This window comes from Penicillium hordei (genome assembly GCF_028827395.1).
Source record: "Penicillium hordei strain IBT 12815 chromosome Unknown utg000001l_segment0_segment0, whole genome shotgun sequence".
NCBI classification, from domain to species: domain Eukaryota; kingdom Fungi; phylum Ascomycota; class Eurotiomycetes; order Eurotiales; family Aspergillaceae; genus Penicillium; species Penicillium hordei.
In genome coordinates, this window is record NW_026623142.1 from 5267513 (window position 1) to 5288366 (window position 20854).

At 50.7% G+C, this 20854-nt stretch overlaps 9 protein-coding genes across 9 annotated transcripts; 2 read left to right on the plus strand and 7 right to left on the minus strand.

Moving 5' to 3' along the window:
- Nucleotides 1–421: 421 nt before the first annotated feature.
- On the minus strand, nt 422–733 carry N7537_001990 (uncharacterized protein; the record flags this gene model as incomplete). The annotated part of the gene is made up of 1 exon (XM_056893048.1): nt 422–733. The coding sequence occupies one exon, from the start codon at nt 731–733 to the stop codon at nt 422–424; it is 312 nt and encodes a 103-aa protein (XP_056758043.1).
- A 1153-nt stretch (nt 734–1886) lies between these two features.
- N7537_001991 (uncharacterized protein) lies at nt 1887–3218 on the minus strand (the record flags this gene model as incomplete). The annotated part of the gene is made up of 1 exon (XM_056893049.1): nt 1887–3218. The coding sequence occupies one exon, from the start codon at nt 3216–3218 to the stop codon at nt 1887–1889; it is 1332 nt and encodes a 443-aa protein (XP_056758044.1).
- A 571-nt stretch (nt 3219–3789) lies between these two features.
- N7537_001992 (putative DNA-directed RNA polymerase III RPC4) lies at nt 3790–5532 on the minus strand (the record flags this gene model as incomplete). The annotated part of the gene is made up of 1 exon (XM_056893050.1): nt 3790–5532. One exon carries the CDS (start codon nt 5530–5532, stop codon nt 3790–3792), a length of 1743 nt encoding a protein of 580 aa, XP_056758045.1.
- An 886-nt stretch (nt 5533–6418) lies between these two features.
- N7537_001993 (putative C6 finger domain protein) lies at nt 6419–8439 on the minus strand (the record flags this gene model as incomplete). Its single annotated transcript, XM_056893051.1, has 2 exons — nt 6419–7632; nt 7702–8439. 2 exons carry the CDS (start codon nt 8437–8439, stop codon nt 6436–6438), a joined length of 1935 nt encoding a protein of 644 aa, XP_056758046.1. The 3' UTR covers nt 6419–6435.
- Nucleotides 8440–8940: 501 nt separating this feature from the next.
- On the minus strand, nt 8941–9266 carry N7537_001994 (uncharacterized protein; the record flags this gene model as incomplete). Its single annotated transcript, XM_056893052.1, has 2 exons — nt 8941–9040; nt 9139–9266. The coding sequence occupies 2 exons, from the start codon at nt 9264–9266 to the stop codon at nt 8941–8943; spliced, it is 228 nt and encodes a 75-aa protein (XP_056758047.1).
- Nucleotides 9267–11552: 2286 nt separating this feature from the next.
- On the plus strand, nt 11553–13494 carry N7537_001995 (cyclin family protein; the record flags this gene model as incomplete). Its single annotated transcript, XM_056893053.1, has 4 exons — nt 11553–11564; nt 11735–12601; nt 12658–13197; nt 13252–13494. The coding sequence occupies 4 exons, from the start codon at nt 11553–11555 to the stop codon at nt 13492–13494; spliced, it is 1662 nt and encodes a 553-aa protein (XP_056758048.1).
- A 787-nt stretch (nt 13495–14281) lies between these two features.
- Nucleotides 14282–18436, minus strand: N7537_001996 (RNA helicase; the record flags this gene model as incomplete). The annotated part of the gene is made up of 3 exons (XM_056893054.1): nt 14282–14544; nt 14606–18122; nt 18206–18436. The coding sequence occupies 3 exons, from the start codon at nt 18434–18436 to the stop codon at nt 14282–14284; spliced, it is 4011 nt and encodes a 1336-aa protein (XP_056758049.1).
- A 257-nt stretch (nt 18437–18693) lies between these two features.
- N7537_001997 (DNA 5'-adenosine monophosphate hydrolase) lies at nt 18694–19583 on the plus strand (the record flags this gene model as incomplete). The annotated part of the gene is made up of 2 exons (XM_056893055.1): nt 18694–18769; nt 18829–19583. 2 exons carry the CDS (start codon nt 18694–18696, stop codon nt 19581–19583), a joined length of 831 nt encoding a protein of 276 aa, XP_056758050.1.
- A 291-nt stretch (nt 19584–19874) lies between these two features.
- Nucleotides 19875–20795, minus strand: N7537_001998 (putative translocon-associated protein, alpha subunit; the record flags this gene model as incomplete). Its single annotated transcript, XM_056893056.1, has 3 exons — nt 19875–20160; nt 20222–20643; nt 20724–20795. The coding sequence occupies 3 exons, from the start codon at nt 20793–20795 to the stop codon at nt 19875–19877; spliced, it is 780 nt and encodes a 259-aa protein (XP_056758051.1).
- Nucleotides 20796–20854: the final 59 nt, after the last annotated feature.

The following is a 20854-nucleotide window of genomic DNA, read 5'->3' on the forward strand; positions in this document are numbered from 1 at the left end:
TACACACGGGAGAATCTGCAGAAACAAAAAGGTATCATGTACAACATGCATACAACATGCAACTTTATACACCCGACAGTACCCAGTACATATAGTACACCAGCATGTCGGGGAATGCAATAGAAAAAATGGGGAGCTCAAATATCCGATCCCACGCCAGAACACAAGGCCATGGATGCAAAAATAAACAAAATGGGTAAAAGTCCGCTGCAAAAGAACGTAAGAAAATGAAGAAGAATGGTCGCAGAAGTATGTCAGGCGGAGTAAAAGATGAACAAAGTTCGAGCGGTGCCCGGCGTTTCACGTGTCGTAGAGAAAAAGAAGTAGGTCGAGGCGGGGAGAAAAAGGTTTATGTATCGAGAGTCGGAAGTCGAAAGAATCTCAAACTGGGGCTTCGTTTCGAAGCAATGCATATCAACAATCACCCGAGCATCACAGCCGCCAGAGCGGTAAAGGTCAACCCGATAGCCATGCCAATCCACGGGGTCTGACCGAGGGAACCCTCACTGCGCGCCTGAAGGACATAGCGAGCAGCGAGCAAGCGCATCTCATCAGACGGCAGATCGCGATCCGCGAACGGAGCGAACTGTTCCCGCGGAGCGAGTTCTGGTAATGAGATGGCGGGTGAGTTGTGTGCGAAGTCTGAGGAGAGGCTGGCGCCCCCGGCGGGTTCTTGTGAGTCGGCGAGGACGGCGGCCGGGGCGAGGAAGGCCAGGAAGGTGGAGGGTTTCATTGTGAGGAGATTATAGGTGTATAGTATTGTATAGTATGGGAATGGACTGGCGCGCAAATGCTTTGCGTTGTTGCCTATTGAGGAACAAGCAACGCCAAGGTGGTTGGTGCGGGTCGTGGGGGACGGGGGGCTGGAGTTGGCAAGGCAACAGTGCTGCTGATGGAGGTGGAGAAGAGGTTGGGAGTGACAATATTGCTCTGAATCTCTTCACGAATATAAGTTGTGAGGGTGTCTCAGAGTATGCCACTTAAGTTCGAGTGGGTTGCTGTGTTGGATTGTCGCAGTCAGGCAACGGGGGGAATAGGGGGCTAAAGACAGGTGGGAGTTTCCGGTGTTTCGCCTTTTCTCTCTCGATTGCCAGAATCCAACTCACTCTTAGTCGTAGAGTAGGATTGAAAGAGAAAAAGAAGAAGGAAAAAAGCCCCCCCAAAAAAACGAAACAACCCAGGGGGGAAAGAGGGAGATTAAGGGAAAACTAAGATGAAGCCAGCCAAGGCGAGGGCTTGATTGGCCGAGCCGCTCTTTGAGTTCCTTTGGCTCTAAGTCCCTGCCGTCCATGGGTGGGGGGACCTGTCCCTGAATCCTGTAGGTTCTGATTGGCTACCGAGATTTCCCAATTTGAGGTTATCCAGTGTTTATTTATGTTTTAATATTCTTTATACGAGGTGCTGTTAGGGTGATTCAATATTTTTCATACTCTGTATAGTATGCACATATACCATAGTTCATACTTTAAATACAATTAAATCACATTCCATTTTAAGTTCTAATTATAGCTCTAAGACATCCCGAGGCTTAACGGACAACGCCACAAATGATCGCCAACGCAGACGCGAAATTTGAGCGAATAGACGAGGACTGCCCCCCGCCCCCCCGGCAGGTAAGATGACGACGCGCATACAACATATATAGGCGATACCAAAATCAAGATATTCTGAGCCCTTGCCCTTGGCATCGACAAGATCAAGGATATTAAACCGTCGATTTTTCCAATGGGTAGAGTCCCGAGCACGCGGTGCCTTGCACTGGTAGCAATCCAGTCGACCAGCCTTGATATCCACTCTAATGCGCAACCGGGCTTTTGTTCATGCCGTCCCAGCGCAAAAATGCCCCTGGCCCCAAAAACGAGCCATTGGGATCAAAATGCCCAGGTTCAGGGGCCCGAAATGTGTTCTTCGGTTTTGCAGTGCGTGCAAGTATTTGCAGTATTGTGCGTAGGCGTATCTGTTAGTGTAGCTTCTCCGTCCTGCAGAGAGACCGGGGACTGCGACTCTTTAAACTGACTGGCCTGAAGGTTTTTCAGCCGGACCTGCTCTCGCGATCTGCGAACCGCAAGGCGAATATCGCTGGGTAAGGAATCAGTTTGCTTTAAACAATCCGCACAGGCGCGGCAGTAGTACCCAGATTGGGGGTCCTTCGACTCAACGAGTCGGCGCTTACTGCTGGGGGCGGTGATCTCACCACAGTGGACACATGGGCTTTTCAAGACCCGGGGATTGCTTTGCATGCGGGTCGCTCTGAGCTTTTTGAGCGCTGCAATTTTGACGGCGCTTGGCAATGAGTCTGTTTCAAGTAGGGACCGCGTGCATGGCTGGCAGTAGTAACCTGCCGCAGGATTCTGGGGCTCAACGAGCCTGCGTTTGCTGCTGGATATGGTTTTGTCGCCGCAGTGCATGCAGGGGTATTCATCGCGGCTCTGTTTCATCTGCTTGGGAGACTTGGGATCACTGGGGGAACTGGAAGGGTGATGAGGCGTGGGTTGTTCCTTTCGAACGTGCGATACATTGCTTTTCGAGGCAGTATTAGAACCCCTACTCCGTATGTTTTTGCGGTACTGGAACGCTGCGAGATCTAGCTCGGTTGGGAGCCTGCCGTGATGATTGAAATGCCGAACGCATGTCCGGCAGTGAAACCCAGCCGAAGGGTTATTCGCGTCAATGAATTTTCGGCTACTTCTCGGAGCAGTAATCACGCCGCAGTGCCTGCATGGACTTGTCTTGCTTGCCTCGCCGCTTGCCCTGACCAGTTTTCGCCGATTAATCGCTTTAAGCTGCTCCACGTTTGGCAGATGACCATGTGCACGGATGTTCCGAATACACGCTTTGCAGTGCCAGCCGCTGGAATGGTTGCCAGGTTCGACGTGTCTTCTAGCCTTGGGGACGGTTTTTGCACCGCAGTGCTCGCAGAGCTCTGGTTCTTTAACAGCAGAAGTCTCATGACGGCATTGTTGAGTCCATAGACCCTTGCCATGGTCATGGAGAGTGCGTGCAGGTCTCAAAAGATCACCGAGTAACCCCCGTAGCGAAAACGAAGCTTTGTTGGCATAGTGTAGACTTGCCGCAGACCAGCGATGTGTGTAATGGGTGTCGCGTGACCGAGAAAAGGACCTCAGGTGTTGTGTTATGGTATGTCTTATTTGCGGTTTATTGCGGAAGAATTGCGCATAGGATAGGTTGCATTGATATCCAAGAGGACGCAACGACATGGCGAAGGTTCGTGTAGCACCGGAGACACTCGATTTGGTCTATGCAGGCATTGTAGATGGAAGGCGCGCAGTTGAATTGGGCCAGCTTATGGCTTGTGCTCGACCATAATTGCTCTTGGGCATGGAGGATGGAATGGTGATCAAATGCTCTGAATTCGACACGCGCAATCAAAGTTCGTAGCTTGGCCAGGGCTGATAAGTCTTGGCATTTTGGTGCCTTAATTGCCGGGCCTATATAAAAAATTACTAAGCTTGATAACTGCCGTGGTGGGGCGGCCATTGGAAAGCAAGAAATAGAACTTGCAATGCATTCACTATTAAAGAGATATTAAAGAGAGAAATAAGAGGAGAGAGAATGAGCAGCCATCTGTAATGAATTCCTGCACAAACAAAAAGGGTCAACTGACTACATGCTCGATCAGAAAGCTTCCAGGACTATATAATTCTATCACTCCGGTCTAACTACATGTAGTTTTAGTGATTGCAAAGTTAATCCAAAACCGAGAGGATTGCTGCAATAAGTTCGCTTGGATTTCTTTCCATTCATCGTAAGCTCTCTTGAATATAGGACTCAAAGCATCTCATCCCAGTTCGGTGTGACTGTGAACTTGCCAGACAATTGGCCCATAGACCAAACATGTTTTGGCGTACCTTCCTCCGGCTCAGGTGGTACCTTTGACAAGATGACGGCTTCCTGAACGAAACCAACCGGTGCTCCACGATCCAATTCCATACTGATTCCACCCCAGTCTAGGGTCACACGGCCTGACTGATGCACGTTCAATTTGCCGACACGGCCTGTGGGCAGAGACCATGGTTGGCCGGCTGTGATGACGCTATTTTCTTTTAATTCGGTTGGTTGGGTGTTATCAACAATCTCCACGTCATCGTCTGCTTCGCGCTTGATCTCATTGTGGGGAGGTGCAGTTGTGGCTGCGGCTGCAGCTTGGGGTTGGTTGTCTTGGGCAGAACCGGCGACTCTGAGGTATGGGGTCATCGGTGGGAATTGCATGAGGAACATTTGGCCATGCAGAGGGTTGTCTTCTTCCTGCTCTTCTTCCTTCTCTTCGCTCGCTTGGTCGCCTTCCTGTCCTTCCACTGCGGCGGGTTTATCTTCGGCAGCTCCTTCGGTGGTTTCTGCTCCTGTAGTGGCCTTCTTTGACTCCTTAGGAACAAGAAGATCCCTAATGATAGCCAAATCCTCCATGTGTCGGTCATATTCGTCAATTTCCTCCTTGGTGTGAAGTAGGCTGCGTGGGTCTGGAATCTCGGGCTCAGGCGTGGGTTGAGTCGACCGCAGTTCTGTTGTGCTCCTCTTTGTTGGGCTCATACTCTGAGCTGAGCGCACACGAACGTTATGCTCCGGGAGGAAGTCGTCGTCATCTGCGTGTGGAATAGCATCCGGCATAGTCATGTCGTCGTCTTGAGGTTCGGGTTTAACCTTAGTAGGTGTACGGCCGACATCCTTCACAGCTTTCTCCTTCTCTGCCTTTTTACGGAGATCAGCGGTTCTGCTTGTGCTGGATTCCATGTTGACACTGATAACTCTTTCCTCGTGTTCATGTCGCTCAACACGGACAGGACGAAGTCCACGTTCGCCGCTCGACCTGCTGGGTTGTTTGCCCTTGAAATCCTTCGGAGTATCCCAGTCCTCCTCGTCGCTATCGAGGTTGATATGATCGATGCTGACACGGAGTGCATTCTCTTCGTCGTCTGAAGAGTCGTATGCGCGCCCACGGTTGCCCCCAGTGAGACCAGACCGATTGTATCCAGAACCTGCAACGCCTGAACCTCCTCCATATCCACCACCTCCGCCTCCACCGCCATAACCACCACGGCCTCGCTTGCCGCCTCGTCCACCAAATCCACTCATGCCCATAGCCATTGGTCCACCACGGCCACGGAACCCACCACGACGAGCAGTACCACCACGGCCACGCTGAATAGCGGCAGCCTCCTTCAGACGCTCATTGTATCGTTCTTTTTCGAGTCTCTCGATCTCATCCCGCTCCTGCTTACTGCGACGTCCAACGGCCTTCGGTTTGTGTTTCAGGATTGGTTTGGGCGACTCGCCACCAAGCGCCGACGGCGGTCGACTACTGGGCGCGATACTGCCGGAAGGTGTGCGTTTGTTCAGTGATTGGAGCCGTTGCACTGAAGCTCGACTCGCAGGACCGGGCGCGCCGGTTGCCGTGGGAGCATTTTGCGCAGTGCTGCCCCCGCCAGCGGGAGTGGGAGTAGTTGTGTCAGATCGGGCACCGCGATTGGCGGCCCCTCCACGGGCGCTTGCACGAGGGGCGGCTTTGGGAGGCATTGTCGTTGCTTTTCAGACAAGGCGCTGAATGCGGCTTGCTGGGCGGTTGGAGAAAAGATCGTGTAGAGGAGCCGGTTTGCGCACCGCGTTACATGCAGACTCAGCGTTCGGATCACTGGGTTCTGCTCCCGGTAACATATAACAATGCGACTGCAAATAAGCAAAGTGTCGTTTCTAAAAGAAATGCGAGCGTTTTGAAGTCCGAGAAAGTCGAGCTCTTCAAAAAAGTTGCGGGGCCAATCACACCGCCCTTGTCATGTGACTTATCCCACCGGATGTCGATCGCTGATCGACATTGTACTCTTCGCCTATGTAGACTACAATGATTCGATTATATGGAACATTGCAAGATTGAATTATACAAAGATATTGAAAGCCTTGCATTGACTCCCTGACTACCCAGAAGACGAAATAAAGCAAGATTGGCCAATCTTCTACAACTTGTCACGCTTTGACTTAGCCCTCGGAAATATATAATACTTCCGCTACTAGTCAACCGTACGCCACACACATGAAACCGACATAGACAATGATAGATAACCCAGTAGCATTGATTCCGAATGAGCGAGTGATATGACAAGAAGCATATAGCCCGCAGAAACACTAAGACGCCGAAGGGACACAACAAAAGATCAACCGCTTGGCAGTGTGTAATGGAGGGAGCATGGCTTGTAACCAGAGAAGGGAATGTGGAGTGAGAAGGGCAAATGATGGTAGTATGCTAGTATAAGGACTGTCTCTGGCGCTGGCCAGAAGATGGCGAAAGGAGAGAGAGGGAGGGCAGATGAGTTTGGCCCATAGTGAGGATGGTAAGATAAATGAGAGATCCCATGGTCACGAAGAAGACCAGAGGTGCGAAATAGATTGGCGTTTAGAGATCGCGAGACGCAACCTGCAGCCCCACTAGCGCTTCCGCTTCTTATTCTTGTCTGCTATAGACGAAGAGATAGGAGGGGTCGCAGGCGTTAATGAAAACTCCTCCCCCTCGTCTTCATCCATCTCTTCCCCGTTCTTCTTTACGGGGACACCCATATGGCGACCGTAACGCCCTTTGCGACCATTGCCCTCATCCTCACTAAGACATCCGTCAATTCCAATTCCTGCATCCTTGCAACGTCCACAGGGGCGCTGACGGTCACAGCCCTTCTTGCTCTTGCGGCACCGCTGGCAGCGAGGCTTGGTAGAGAGGTCTTCCTCATCCGCACCGAGCTGGTGCTGGAAGTTGACCGAGCCCCCTGACACCTTTCGGGAAGAAGCCGGGCTGAGAGGCGGAACAGGCGCAGCTGACTTCTCGGATGATTTACGAGGAGCAGGCATAGCAATCTTGCTTTTGTTCAGCTTCGCAGGCGCAGGCTTCTGGCTGCGAACCTTGAAAGATGTAGGGCGGCTCTTCGACTTCTTTGCCTTGGGTGCAAACTCCTTGTAAAGGATATCCTCCTCAGCTTCACTTTTGATACCATCATCTGCACCATCCGAGCTGTGGTCGCTGCTATCGGCGCTGGGAAGGATGTCATCCAAGCCCTTGAGGTGGCGCTTGATGGTTCCCGGTGGCAGCATTGGGCTTGAGTCCAACCTCTGGCGACGAGCTGGCAAATCATCCTCGTCCTCGCTAAAGTCTTCCCCATCGCTGGTAGCACCGGTGGAAGAGGCAGCATCGGCGGCACCGCTGAAGGCATCGTCCAATGTCGAGGCAGAGGTGCGTCCATGAGAAAAATTGGACGCATCGCCCAAACGTATCAATTGCATCGCCACATCCTCATCGGAGATGCAGCTTGCAATAGTGGGGTCAGGTGTAGGCAATACACCTGAACCACTCACTCGGCTAGCCGAGTTGTTATAGCCTCCCGTGTCACGCATGCGATTTCCATGGTCCGGAACCACGGGAGTCGCATAAATCGTATTGCGCCCCGAGTGCACACCATATTCGCTGTGACCATAGCTTTGCGGCGATGGAAGCGCATGCTGATAGCTATACGGGCGTTGCGGTGGGCGTGCGAAAGGCGACCCAGTGCCTTCCTGACCAATCGATCGACGTTGGGGAGAGATAGAGGAGGTGGAGGTAGTAAGGGGCACTTGGGGAGGAACGAACAGGGGAAGCTCCTAATAGGAATAGACTGATTAGTGACAAGCCTTTAATAAAAGAAAAGTCTCCTCGCATGAATCACTCACAGAGCTATCGAACTTGGGTCGTTTCCGACGACCATCTTGCAGTATATTCTCCATGCTAATATCAGAGCTAGCAAAGAGCTCGTTGCGAGCCCGGCGAGCATAGGCGCTCTCGGTATCGCTATAGTCATCATCATCATGGAAACCTCCATGGATGCTCGAGGCCCGGCTTTTGTTGCCCGCGCGGGAGGGAGGCTTGTGCTGAGAAGCGCTGCGAAGACTCCGGTCTGATGGAGAGATGCTGCGCTTCCTCGCAAGCCGAGAGGCTGGCCGTGATGGTTGATCCAACACTGGCGCTGTTCCATCTAGCATCTGGAAAGGCTCTGCCAGACTAGGCCGCTTGCGAGGCTCGACGTTGAAACCGTTATAGAAGTGATCCCCATATGGTTGAATGGGAATGACTCGCACATATACAGTCCTATTGTTCTTGAGATTCTCGTACCTTGCGATGAGGGTGGTCCCATGTTCATCCTCGAAGCTGACCCCGCTGGCAGTACCGTCATATATTCCATAGAAATTTTTGACCGTTGTGACGATCGAATCCGTGGTATCATGAGGATAGATTTGCACGCGCATCGGAATACGAGCTCGGACTTTGGAGTTCTCATCGAGAAGCAACTCAAAGGCGATGTTCTTGGGTGCTGGGCCTTTAAGCGACAGGTCTCGACCTACAGTGGCAGAGTCTGCCAGACCCGCCTGCTCGACCAGGCCAGAGAGCCCTTCGTGCTGAACCGCTTGCATATTAAAGTGTTCCAAATTGAGGAATACTCCACTGCTATACCAAAGACTGCATCAACCCACTGCTTGTGTGCCGTAGAGGGCGGGAATGTGATCCATGGCAAGACACAGAGGAAGGGCAGGTGTAGAGGGAAGAATCCATCAAACCTACCACAATTGTTGAATTCGGAAAATCAGGCTGGTGGATGGACCACCCCCGGGTCTTGGTGTATAGAAACTGTCGAAGCAAAACCTTCGATGGAGGTGGGAGGGGAATCTGCAGTCGCAAGAGCCGGAAGCGACTCAAAAGGGTAAACGTGGGTAATCTGAAGGAGAAAGGACCACAGAAGTTAACACAATGGGATTCCAAGTGCTAGAATATAGAATAAGGATGGGGTTTGTCTTGGAAGATGATGGATGAATGTGTCGCTAACCGAGTCCGGCCGACCTTGGGAGCGGGCTTGGGGGGAAGCAAGCGAGATGACCCGGAAAAGAATGGAGAGACTTGAACACACCTAATTCAACTCAAACAAAGTCCTCCAGTATCGCAGATATTTGGATTGTCCAAGACAGGGCGAAGGGCCGAAGGATGGGTTCGGTCGAGGTCGAGAGGGGATTGTCGATTCTACGAAGTGTTGAGGCTATGTCAGCGGTGGCATCTCCAGGATTGAAACGGGGTCAGGGGAGTAAAAAGTGAGATCGAACAAGAGTAGAGATACATACTCAATACTATTGACAGCGCCGATGGCGATTTGTTCGAGGGGTTGTTGGATGGAAGGAAGAAGGTTGAGGTGGGTGCGTACGATGGTTTCACCTAAAGCGAGAAAACGGCCTACCTGGGTCGGTGACATGGCGATTTGCGCTTCCGGCGCCCATCGCAGCAGCCATCACATTCCATGGCATTAATGAATCTATATAAAACCTTCATTTGATTTGGAACTATTCTATGCATCGAAAAAAATAACTATGCGTGAAACCGTCTTAATGCTGTATCTTTTCGCAAAGGCGCAAAAAGCTGTCGCAAGATGGCTGCCATTGCGCCGAGTGACGGAGTACTTTGTCTAACCCTCCTTCTTGCATATTATGTACGAAATTGAGAATATAATCCGATCTTTGAATCTTTTAGGGATGAGTGTAAGCGAGTGTGGGCTACCTAAGACCGTTGGGGGTTGGAGGATGCAGCGCTTCACACAAAGCAGGTAGCTTTTAGGTACCTCTGTCGCTACAAGTATCTAGGGTATCGAGGACCAAGGGCGCAAAATGGGATAAAGAAATAACGCCCAATATATTTATGGGCTTGCAGCTAGTTTTCTAGCTTGACCACGTAGCAACCCATACCCTTTTTTCGGTCTGTTGTGGAGGTGTGCGCTTGGACAGAATTGACATTGTCCAGTCATTTTCCCACCACCACCCTTGTCGCATTGCTCATCTACTATGCGGATTGGAAAATACTATATACCGCGACACCTGTGGTATGGGTTAATATCAAAATCGCTAGGGTAGGGTGATTGATAGACGTTTTGTTGATCCGCCTCTAGGACCGAACTTGGATATTTATACTCAACCGAAAAAGATACCACCGAAAGAACCAAACCGTTTTCAATTCCCGAAATAACCCCTTTCATAATATCGCACGACTCTACGGAGTTGTCTCGCATGATCTGCAACTTGGATTTACCCCTCCTCGGACCTACGTAAGAAGGTTAAAAAGGGAATACCGCATTGGCGTTGCAGAGCATTCCTTGCTCCTTGGAACCTGGCTACAAATGGGAGATCGGAATATAACAAATCCGTGTTTCCACAGTTTTATTGATTTCTTAATAAAATAGCCGATGGAAAGGGGGGAACATTTCTGCTTGGTGGAGTCAGGCGGTGATGCTGAGAGACTGGGCGCAAAAGGTCCTTTGGATATGAATTGACGATCATCGGATCCGAGAACGTGGGCAAGGTCTACAACACTAATTTACTCCGAAACTGCCCATTTCTTCTGTTCTGAAGCCCCGCATCACCTGGCGAGACAGAAAAAGCCGAAGACCGTTCGCAATGATAGGAGTGGGTTTCGGTTGATCACAAAGCTGCCAAACAGGAACCGCTTGATTCCGGGTGTCCCACCTCTTGTGACGGCGGTGTGGCTCTCACGTGGTCTCGTGTAGATACCGCGTCAGATCTAGATCATGCCATAAAAGGGCGATTGAACTTGCAAACATAGATCTTTTTGGGATATTATTGCCGGAAGTTATTTAATACTGGTGAATATAGTGGTAGATAATTTTTTATACTCTTTTATCTAGTCTGGGGTGTTTATTAATCAAAAGTGGTGTTCAATGGACGTCGAAGGAGACGCGCCGATAAGGTTAATGACGTCAAATACACAGCAAACAGTGTAAACTATATACAAACAGAACAAACATTTAACCATGTATCAACTACCCGAGTCCCGACCTCGGGAAGTTCCAACCTTCCATGTTGGAACCTTGGGTAGATATCATTTGAAAAGTGACGTATGTTTGGAAAGCGTTAATGACATACCCTACAAGAAAATAAGACATAAAATCAAAGCCATAGAACTGGAGAAAGCTCGAAGCTACTTAGAAGTGTCATCTTTTGTCTTACAGATCTACCTGGATTGATAGACCTACTCCAAATCCAGATCTTCCTCCCTTTATACAGTGTGAATTAAATTCTATACAATTTGAGCCTACCTACAACATACATAGGCAGCATAAGATGAGGCAGGCAACATACAACATAGGGCAGTAGCACTTTGCACAATAGGAAGGCGTGCGTGACCGTAGCTTCCTATTGAGGAATAGCGTACATTGTCAACAACAAGGGACCAACACAACCTCCCTTCGTCGTGGTGTCACTTCGGTACTCATTCATTCATTTTTATTCACTCAGTCCTCTGGGATTACTTTTCCGCCTAGGCAACGAGCGTTCAAGTGAGGTTAAGTGACGAGCTGGGATACATCGGGAAAGAACAACTGAGCGGGTCTAAAAGACTGTTTATTTTGCCTGGGTCGGCCAATCACGCAGGGCAACTCCGCTCCCCCAACTGAGCAAAAAGTAAACAACACCTCTTTACCAACTTCAAGATAGACTCGACACCTCGTCTTGCAACTTCATCATCCGTAATCATGGATGCAAAGGTAAGTCGATTTTATCTTCAGCTTTCGTTTGTCCCATTCTGCGATTTGTACGCGTTAACCGCGCGTAAACAAAACGGCGCGTTCGATATCGCATCATGTATTTACTCGCTCTTGATCTAGAGTTGCTTCATCCCTAACCTTGGATGCCCTGGTACTAACTAGGATTATAGCCACAGCGCTTCCGAGCCATTGGGGATGAGAATGTGCCCCCGCCATCCCTGCATCAAAACCATAAGGTCATCCATCAAAGGAACAAGTCCAGCCCTGCTCTGAGTATGATGGCCCAAAACAATGCTGGCCGACGCGCGTTTGTCGATGTTAGCAACACCAAGGACATGAACCGGGCTGGTCGGGATGACTCGGGCGTTACTGGAAAGCCTGCCCTAGCTGAGATCAAGGCTCCGGGGCTATCCCAGCCAGCCCAGCGCCGCATGACCTTGTCAGGAACCAGGGGCCTTGTTGAAAACGTTGCCACCACAAAGCCTACGAACCCCGCTGGAAAAGCCCAACCGGCATACAGATCGAAGCGAAACAACGCCATATACAAAGACCAACTGCACATTGTCCCCGAGAAAGCCCCATCCAAGGAAACCAACACAGATACGGAGGCCAAGGCTGACCACAAGGGAGCAGAGAAAGGACACCACTCGAATGATATTGTGGGGGAGCCTTCGCATGCGCTGAACGTGGATATCGCCAGCCTCGTGGAGTCTGATGCCACCGTATCCGAGACCGAAGATATCAAAGAGCACGCACGTGTCAAGGAAGCCGTGCCAGCGGTATCAGAGCCCGAGGAATGGGATGGGGATGACACCGAGTACCATGTTGCACCCATCTACTCGTCTCGTGTGGATAACACCGACGGAACCACCGTCATTTATCCATACATGACTAACGTGACCACTCGTGAGATGTTCCGGGCGAAAGATATTGTCGAAAGGGAACAAACACAGGAAGACCTTGATGAGGAACTGTTGGATACGACCATGGTTGCGGAGTACGGCGACGAGATCTTCCTTCATTTAAGGAAGAAAGAGGTATGTTTTTACTCCTTCAATGGCTAATAACCGGTTTGAACTAACCAGGTCTGTAGATCGAGATGCTTCCGGTCCCAGACTACATGGCCCGTCAAAGCGAACTCCAGTGGTCGATGCGCTCGGTTCTGATGGACTGGCTTGTTCAAGTTCACCAGCGCTTCAATTTGCTCCCTGAAACTCTATTTCTCACGGTCAACTACATCGACCGTTTCTTGTCGTACAAGGTGGTTTCTATGGGCAAGTTGCAGCTTGTTGGTGCGACCGCGATCTTCATCGCTGCAAAGTTCGAAGAGATCACAGCCCCGTCTGTGCAAGAGATCGTTTATATGGTTGACAGTGGATATTCTGTCGACGAGATTCTGAAGGCAGAACGATTCATGCTCACCATTCTCGACTTTGACCTTGGATGGCCTGGCCCTATGAGCTTCCTTCGCCGCATTAGCAAGGCTGATGAATATGACCTTGAAACTCGTACTGTTGCCAAGTACTTCCTTGAGCTGGCTATTATGGATGAGCGCTTTGTCTGCACTCCCCCCAGCTTTATTGCTGCCGGAGCCCATTGCCTGTCCCGTATGCTGCTTAACAAGGGCAACTGGGTATGTCCGCCTCTCCATTCACTCTATTATCACACTGCTAACAATCAGCAATAGACACCGGCGCACGCTCTTTACAGTGGTTACTTGTATTCCCAGCTGATTCCGGTGCTGAGCACCTTGATGGAATGCTGTGAGAACCCTCGCCGTCACCACGCCGCCATCTTTGAAAAGTATTCGGATCGTCGCTTTAAGCGTGCCTCACTGTTTGTTGAAGCAGAGCTTGCCACGGACTTCGTTTTGCCCGAGGCCTCTGATCTCAATGATCCAGATCGCTTGGACGGCTATGCAAACTTTTAATTCTTTTCCTCAAACTAATACCCCGGTGGTTTGCAGATACCATGCAAATCTGATTTTCATGATTGCTGGTACTCATCACCATCCACGATCTCTAAACTTATTTCTCGTTTTTCTTTCGGTCAACATGGGCGTTTTTTTCTCTTCTATCGGAGTGAACTGGCGAATCGGTTTTTTATGCATGGCGTTTGCGCGTTCTTTCAGTCTTTTCCACCAGCTTCATTCTGTCATTTGATTCCTCCTTCTGATTTCTTCCCAGCTCTACTGGGCTGACGACGAGATGACTTAACGCCACCATTTTCCGAACATGAGAGTAAATGATCGGAAGGCGTTGACGATGATCTGTTTCTCGCCGGGCGTTCTAAGTGCCTTTTCTTCTTTTTTTTTTTTCCTTTTTTTTCTGATGAAACGACACTCTCTACCTATCTACACAAGTCACCTGACTGGCTCCCTGTATGTTGTACTGTACTAGTAATAGTCGAATATGACGTCATATCCTATAAACAAAGCATACGGACTTTAACCTGTAGTACATGTGTGACTACCACATCCATGTTAGTGGTCTCTATGTGGTATTTATTCTCATGGGGGTTATTCTCTTGATCTGGCTTATTTTCTTTTTAAGTAATATCCATATCACCCTTTCCGCAATATAACAAATGATATATAACGCGGCATAAAGCTAGAACCGTGGGAAAGGAGGTCTTTCGAAAATTATTTCGATTCTCTTCCTATCCCAGATAATATATGCGCTGTATATTTTTTCAACCCGAAACCACGCCTATGCAAATCACTGATCAAGTCCATTAAACTCAATCAACTTTTTGACAGCCTCAATCACTCTATCACCAAGACTGCTGCCATCGGATACAGCCGAAGGATTATCAAACCGCTCCGTGAGAGCCTCATCCAGCATGGTACGAAGCCGTGAAACAAGCACGCCGATCCGGGCCCAACCACGTAGACGGAGCCAGCCGTCTACGACTAGTCCACGACCCACAGTGTCAAGTTCTATAGAGCCGCAGAAGAGAAGGAGGGAGTATGCGTTGAAAGCTGTGAAAAAAAAGCAATGTTAGAAGTTAATATTTCGAGGGATAGAAGAGAGGTAACTCACGGGTGAGATCGCGGATGAAGACCTTGCTGGTAGCCATCTTGGTAAAGTAACTGAGGTACGCCGCGGAACTGGGGTAGCCAGCCGCAGAGAAGAGGATGGAGCTGGGGTGAATGAAGACACGACCATTCTCCTGATTGAAGTATTTGATAGTGCGAGCATCCGGGTCCACCTCGACGGTACCGGTAACTGAGCTGGCAAACTTCTTATCTGGAAATGAGATCTGCGCGACCTGCGGCTGGAAGGCTCCCGCAACAAGGGCACGGATCAAGTTGCGGTTGGCTGCATTGCGGTTCCAGGCCGAAGCCAACGAGTCGGAATACTGGACTGGCAAGACGCCGGCGTCTTTGAGGGAGGTGATGAACTGCGCGCGGTTCGAGGAGATATCGCGGAGCGTCTGATGGGAGAGGAAGTTGGAGGCACACCATGATTGGGTGCCCCAGTAGCCGCCCTGGGCGCGGGTCCGCTCGGACCAGGCTTGGTATGCTGAGAGATCGGTGAGGAGGTCGCCATCACCCGGGCGGGAGAAGCTTGCTTTGGCAGCGTTTGCTTCGTCGCGCTTCTCGCGTGGTGAGACGAAGGGGCTTTTGACTGTTAGCATGGCTGCGATTGTGAGGCAGGGTTCCATGCAGCCGAAGATGGAGCCGTAGATCATGAGTTTGGCGCAGCGGAGGTCTGCGGGAATCATGGAGAGGTAGCGGCCCAGGGCTGTCAGTCTGTCGTGGTCTAGAGCGCCTACGCGGTGCAGGAAGTTGAGTGCACCTTCGACGGCTATGCTTTCTGGTGGAGTGATGGTGTTGGCTAAGAAGGTGGCGACGTCCTCGATACCTTTCATGGATTTCACGGATAGACACAGCTGCTCTAGGGGAACACGGCGGATTTCTGGGTCTGGTCGTGGGGCCATATTTGATTCGGCTTTGCGAGTGTATAGCTTATAGCAGATACCTGCGCGGACACGGCCTGCTCGACCACGACGCTGTTTGCAGGCGGCCTGTGATGCCCATACTTCTTGGAGGCGGACCATGTTGTCCTTGGGGTCGTAGCTCGTTTCCTTGACTCGACCGGTGTCAATGACGGCAACAACATCCTCGATTGTGATTGAGGTTTCTGCGACGTTTGTAGCGGCAATGACCTTTCTCTTTCCTCTTGGTGCGCTCTGGAATACTCGCCGTTGTTCGGCTGGGAGTAAGGAGGCATGCAATGGCAGAGCATGCATGTCTGGAATCCTCTTGACTGCGTTCAGACACCTGTCAATCTCTAAAGTACCAGGGAGGAAGATCAAGATGCCTCCTGGCTGGTTTCCTAGCTGAGCATCGATATATTCAACGGTTGCTGCAATCAGATCGTAATTGATTCCCATTCCCAAGCTCCGCAGGGCTTTTCCAAGTGTTTCTTCGCCCCGAGAGAGTTCTTCCTCATCTTCATATTCCTCAGCAAGTTCTGGCGCAAATGATGTGTACCGAATAACGTCATCCAAGTAGTAATCTTCGACAGGGAATGTTCGGCCGGGAATGTTCACCAGTCCAACAGATCTCTGACTGCCAAAATATCTCATAAAGATGCCAGCATCGAGGGTGGCACTCATGAGAATAACCTTCAGGTCCTTGCGGTAATTTAGAACATCCCTCAGCAGCGCCAGTAAGAAGTCTGTATCCAGACTTCGCTCATGGACTTCGTCGACCACCACGTGCGATACGTCTGCGAGGGAGCTTGCAACGTTGCCATCTGCATCGCCACCCGATTGGATCCGGCGCAGCAAGACACCGGTAGTCACGAAGGTAATCTTTGTTGAACCAGGCTTGGCTTTCGACTCGCCTCGGATCACATATCCGACTTCATCACCGACTACTGCGCATCGCTCATCACTAACTCTGTCGGCAAGACCCAGGGCCGAGATTCGTCGTGGCTGCGTGCAGATGATGTTGGCAGCGCCGCCCAGTCCTCGCTGGATCATGTCGTCCAGAACAAACTGTACGGATTGCGTACTTTTACCACTACCAGTCTCACCCGAGATGATAGTCACTTGGTTTGAATTGATGGTGTGGATAATTTCATGTTGGATGTTCCATGCAGGAAGTGCTTTTCTTTTCCGGGTCATCTCGATCTGCGGCGCAGTATCTTGTTTGGCCTCCCAAGCATCTCGGATCGCCAAGCTTCGTTCCGAGTCGACCTTCCAGTCAATACCTCTGCGATTCTTTCGAGCCGAACGCACGGGAATTTGGTGAGTCTCAGCTGCCGACGAAGCAGTCACGGAAGAAATCTCTCGTAATTTACCAGGATTCTCCACGATGCTTGGCAGGTTGACCTCCAGCCAATCCATAATATTGAAAATCATAGATTCACCCGTAAAATTTTCCTCGGCATGCTGCACTGCCCGACGGATCGCACTAAGGCGTATATAAGCAGGGACGCCTTTGGCCTGGATTGATATGACAGGAGGGGTGGTTGGATAGTGAGCGGTGGGCTTTTGGAAGCGGAAAATTGTGTTTGGTGGAATGTCTGATGCCTCGCTATTGATCTCGCAGACCTTGGCTGATATGCGGTGATAACGTTCTCCGAAGATGGCCTCCAGCGTAGTCGCCTCTTCTGCCCATGCCTCTTCGTCTTCGTCGGCCACTGATGGGGCCGAGAATTGAGTTCCATGGACTAAAGTGCCTTGCAATTGCTCAGCAGCCGCCAGTTCGTCGCCATTCTTGCTGTCCAAAATTTGGGAGCACATGTCGGCTGGATAGCCAATAGATGCTAGCCGTTTGATTTTACCCTCACGAGCGAGATCACCAGAACCAAGACTGACTCCAGCTGAATATCCTTCCGGTAGAGACCAGCGTGGGAGGTCATCATCAGGAACATAGATAAGAAGCCATTCCAAGACCTCTTCGCGGTCTTTGCATTCTGCTGTAGCTTCTTCCACATGGCTGCGACGGAACCCTAGACCGGTGAATTCATCCGCAATGGCTTTCTTTTGGTTTTCGGAGATCTTCACGCCATATGGGTTCCAAACTGTATGTTGCCGCAAAAGGCCTTCAATATCTCGTCGGATTCGTGTGCCCATATCCACCTTGGGTGCTTGCGACCAGATACGTTTACTCCTGGCATCTCCATTCCCTAGCCCTAATTCCGCATTTGAGGCCTTCTCTTTTGCTTGCGCTTTCTCACGATCTGCTCGCTTCTTTGCCAAATCGGCGGCCGCACTCTCTCTTTCTTGCTTGGCTAAGAATGGATCTGCCTCGTACATCCAGCCCTTGCCTTCCCGAGTCTCCGCTGCTTTAATTTCTCCAAATTCCTCCTTCCACAATTTCTTGTACGTTGGTGGCATCATCATATGAATATTGCGCATATTGCATACTCGGAACAGAGCAAATGCTGCACCGAAATGGCGCGCTTCGAGGGCTGTTGGCTGCCCAGCGAGTTGCTTATGGGAGGGAGGGAGTTTAATTGGTGGGATCACAATCAATTCCTTGGTCTTGGGATCTATCTTCTTCATCGTTACGGATGACACAAAGCCGTCGGCGGTTTTAATCTGCAATTATCGCAATCCATCAGCATCTGGTTTTGGTATATGTTTGCAGACATGTGACGGGTGCCATGGGGAGATTTGATTACCATGCTGTACTCAGGCTTTTCCCATTTCTGCTTCTGACAGTGCTCTGCCAACATATTGACTGGTAACTTCCCTGTCCATGATGCGCCGCCAATGACATCCTTCACGGATGGTTTCTTGGGCTCCTCCGGCACTTGTTTTTTCACTTCGCCAGCTTTCTCCGCGACAGCTTTGGCTTGTTTCGTACCCGGCTTGGGGCCGCCCTTACCATCGCCTTTCTTCTTAGGTGGCATTTTGTGTATAGGGAGTGTTTGCGCAAAACATAACTTTTGGAGCTTCAGGTAAAAGACCGACCCGCACTAAACCCTTTTGGGATTGCGGGGAGCATACGGAGGAGTGCAGCGACCATGGGGGACTTAACTCCTAACATGCGCATGTCTTGTACTCTTAATCGGTCCACCGATGTGAGAATTGGATTTTGTTGCTCAAAGGGAATGCTGCAGCTAATATCTACTGTGTGACCAAGAGTCAAACTTCTACACTTACCATCATGTCCGGGGAGCACTCCAATCCAAGCAAGGGTGACTCAAAGAAGCAAGCTGGGACATCGGAGAAGAGAAATGCCTGTAATGATACCTATAGTTTTGTCACTGAGAACTACTTGACTGACATATTGGTTTGGTAGTTACCGAACTCCTGGCCCCCAAAAGCAAGCAACCCAAGCAGCACGCGACTAAAACCCCATCTGACCGTAATGCGGCCAGAGGCAAAAGTGCATTTGGGGTTCGCGACGGGCTAGGCGCCTACATTGCGAAGCCTGAGACGTATACTCCCGATGTCGTAGTCTACCACAACGATGACTTTGTAGCGATCCACGACATGTTCCCAAAGTCATCGCTACACCTCCTCCTTCTCCCCTGCGACCAGACCAAAACGCGCATGCATCCATTTGATGCGTTTGAGGATGCCGAATTCCTAGAAAAGGTGAAGACCGAAACCCGAACACTTCGCAAGTTGGCAGCAGGCGAGTTGCGACGCAAATATGGGAAGGACTCTGCGCAGGAACAGACGAGACAGGCGGCGCTCAGCGCCGATCCGCCGCCCGACGAGCTACCGCAAGGTCGGGACTGGGAACAGGATATCGTGGTCGGGGTGCATGCGGTCCCATCCATGAACCATCTACACGTCCATGTATTATCGGTGGATAGGTACAGCGAGCGCTTGAAGCACCGAAAACACTATAATAGCTTTTCGACGCCATTCTTCGTGCCAATCGAGGACTTCCCGCTGGCGGAAGATGATGTGCGACGGAATCCGACGAAAGAGGGGTATCTAAAGCGAGATTTTACTTGCTGGCGCTGTGGCAGGGAGTTTGGGAATCGGTTTGCGGAATTGAAGCAACATCTGGAACAGGAGTTTAAGGAATGGAAGAAACTGTGAACGATCGGTGTGCTTGCGAAGATATACCAGTACTGCCAAAACAGGCACAGCATGGTATATAATGGATTGAACTCTCCAAAAGTGATCCTGTTTAGCATCCGTAGAAGCTAAACCAGGCCAAAATCTTCTATTTAGTAGATATACATGTCCCTTGTGACAAGCAGCAGGGACCGGTGCATTTCCAGCACGTGCCCAATACCGCCCTCACACCAGACAAAACCTCCGACAATGGTATCCATTGAGCAGAATTGTCCCCTTCCTCCGCTCACGATATGACTGTCGCATATGCATTTACGCACGGGCCTTAGAGCGGCCCTTGACCTTGCGGGCCTCGGGGCGGTTGATGTGGTGAGAGGGAATCCAATCAGCGTTGTAGGCACTGGTAGAAGAAACCGCAGCGCCGGTGGAAGTTTCCTCGGTAACCGGGGTCTCAACGCGCTTGGAGCTACCCTGGGTGCGCTTCTCGCTGGTCTTTCCGGACTTTCGCTTCTGGGGGAAGTAGGGAGCGACCCAGACGGTGTAGAAGAAGTAACCAGTGCCAGATACACAGGCCAGCAGGAAGAAGTAGAGGAAGATACTAATGGTAATTGTTAGTCCCATTGCCCTCACACGACCAACGTAAAAAGGGGGTGTCCTACATCTGGGGGTCGAAGATGCTGGTATCCGCCTCCACGATGCTAACGGTACCATTGTGGGCAACGATAGGAACCAAGCGGCCCTCGCTGTCCGAAATGATGGCAGAAAGAGTCATCAGGAGATCCTGGGGGTGCATCTCGGTGGCGAAGCTATAGCTGATTGTCTCCTTCTCGCCAGCGGGAACCTCAATAGCATAACGAGTAGCAGTCAAGTTGCGGACAATTTGGGCCTGGTCATCAGGATTCCGAAGGCTACCGCCGACAAAGTTCACCGTGATAGGGTTCGGCTCATCGTTGGAGATGGCGATCAGCGCCTGGGTAGGGTGACCGTTGACAAGCTTGATACCGAAGATCTCGGAAGCAGGGAAAGAAGCCTGGGCCGAGACAGCCAGAGCGGGAACATCTGCTTCAGCGTTCTCAGCATCCTACAAGTTCGAAACCAAATAATTAGTCAATTGAGTCATGCGACGTGGTCCCCGAGACAAATCGAGACGGGAAAACATACAGCAGCAAAGCCGGTGCCAACAAAGGCCTGGAGAGACAGTAGAGCCAAAGAGAGGAAACCAAAACGAGTCATCTTGAAACCGGAAGAGAGAGAAGAAAGAGAAGGAGAAGTAGAAACGGGGAAAGGTCAAG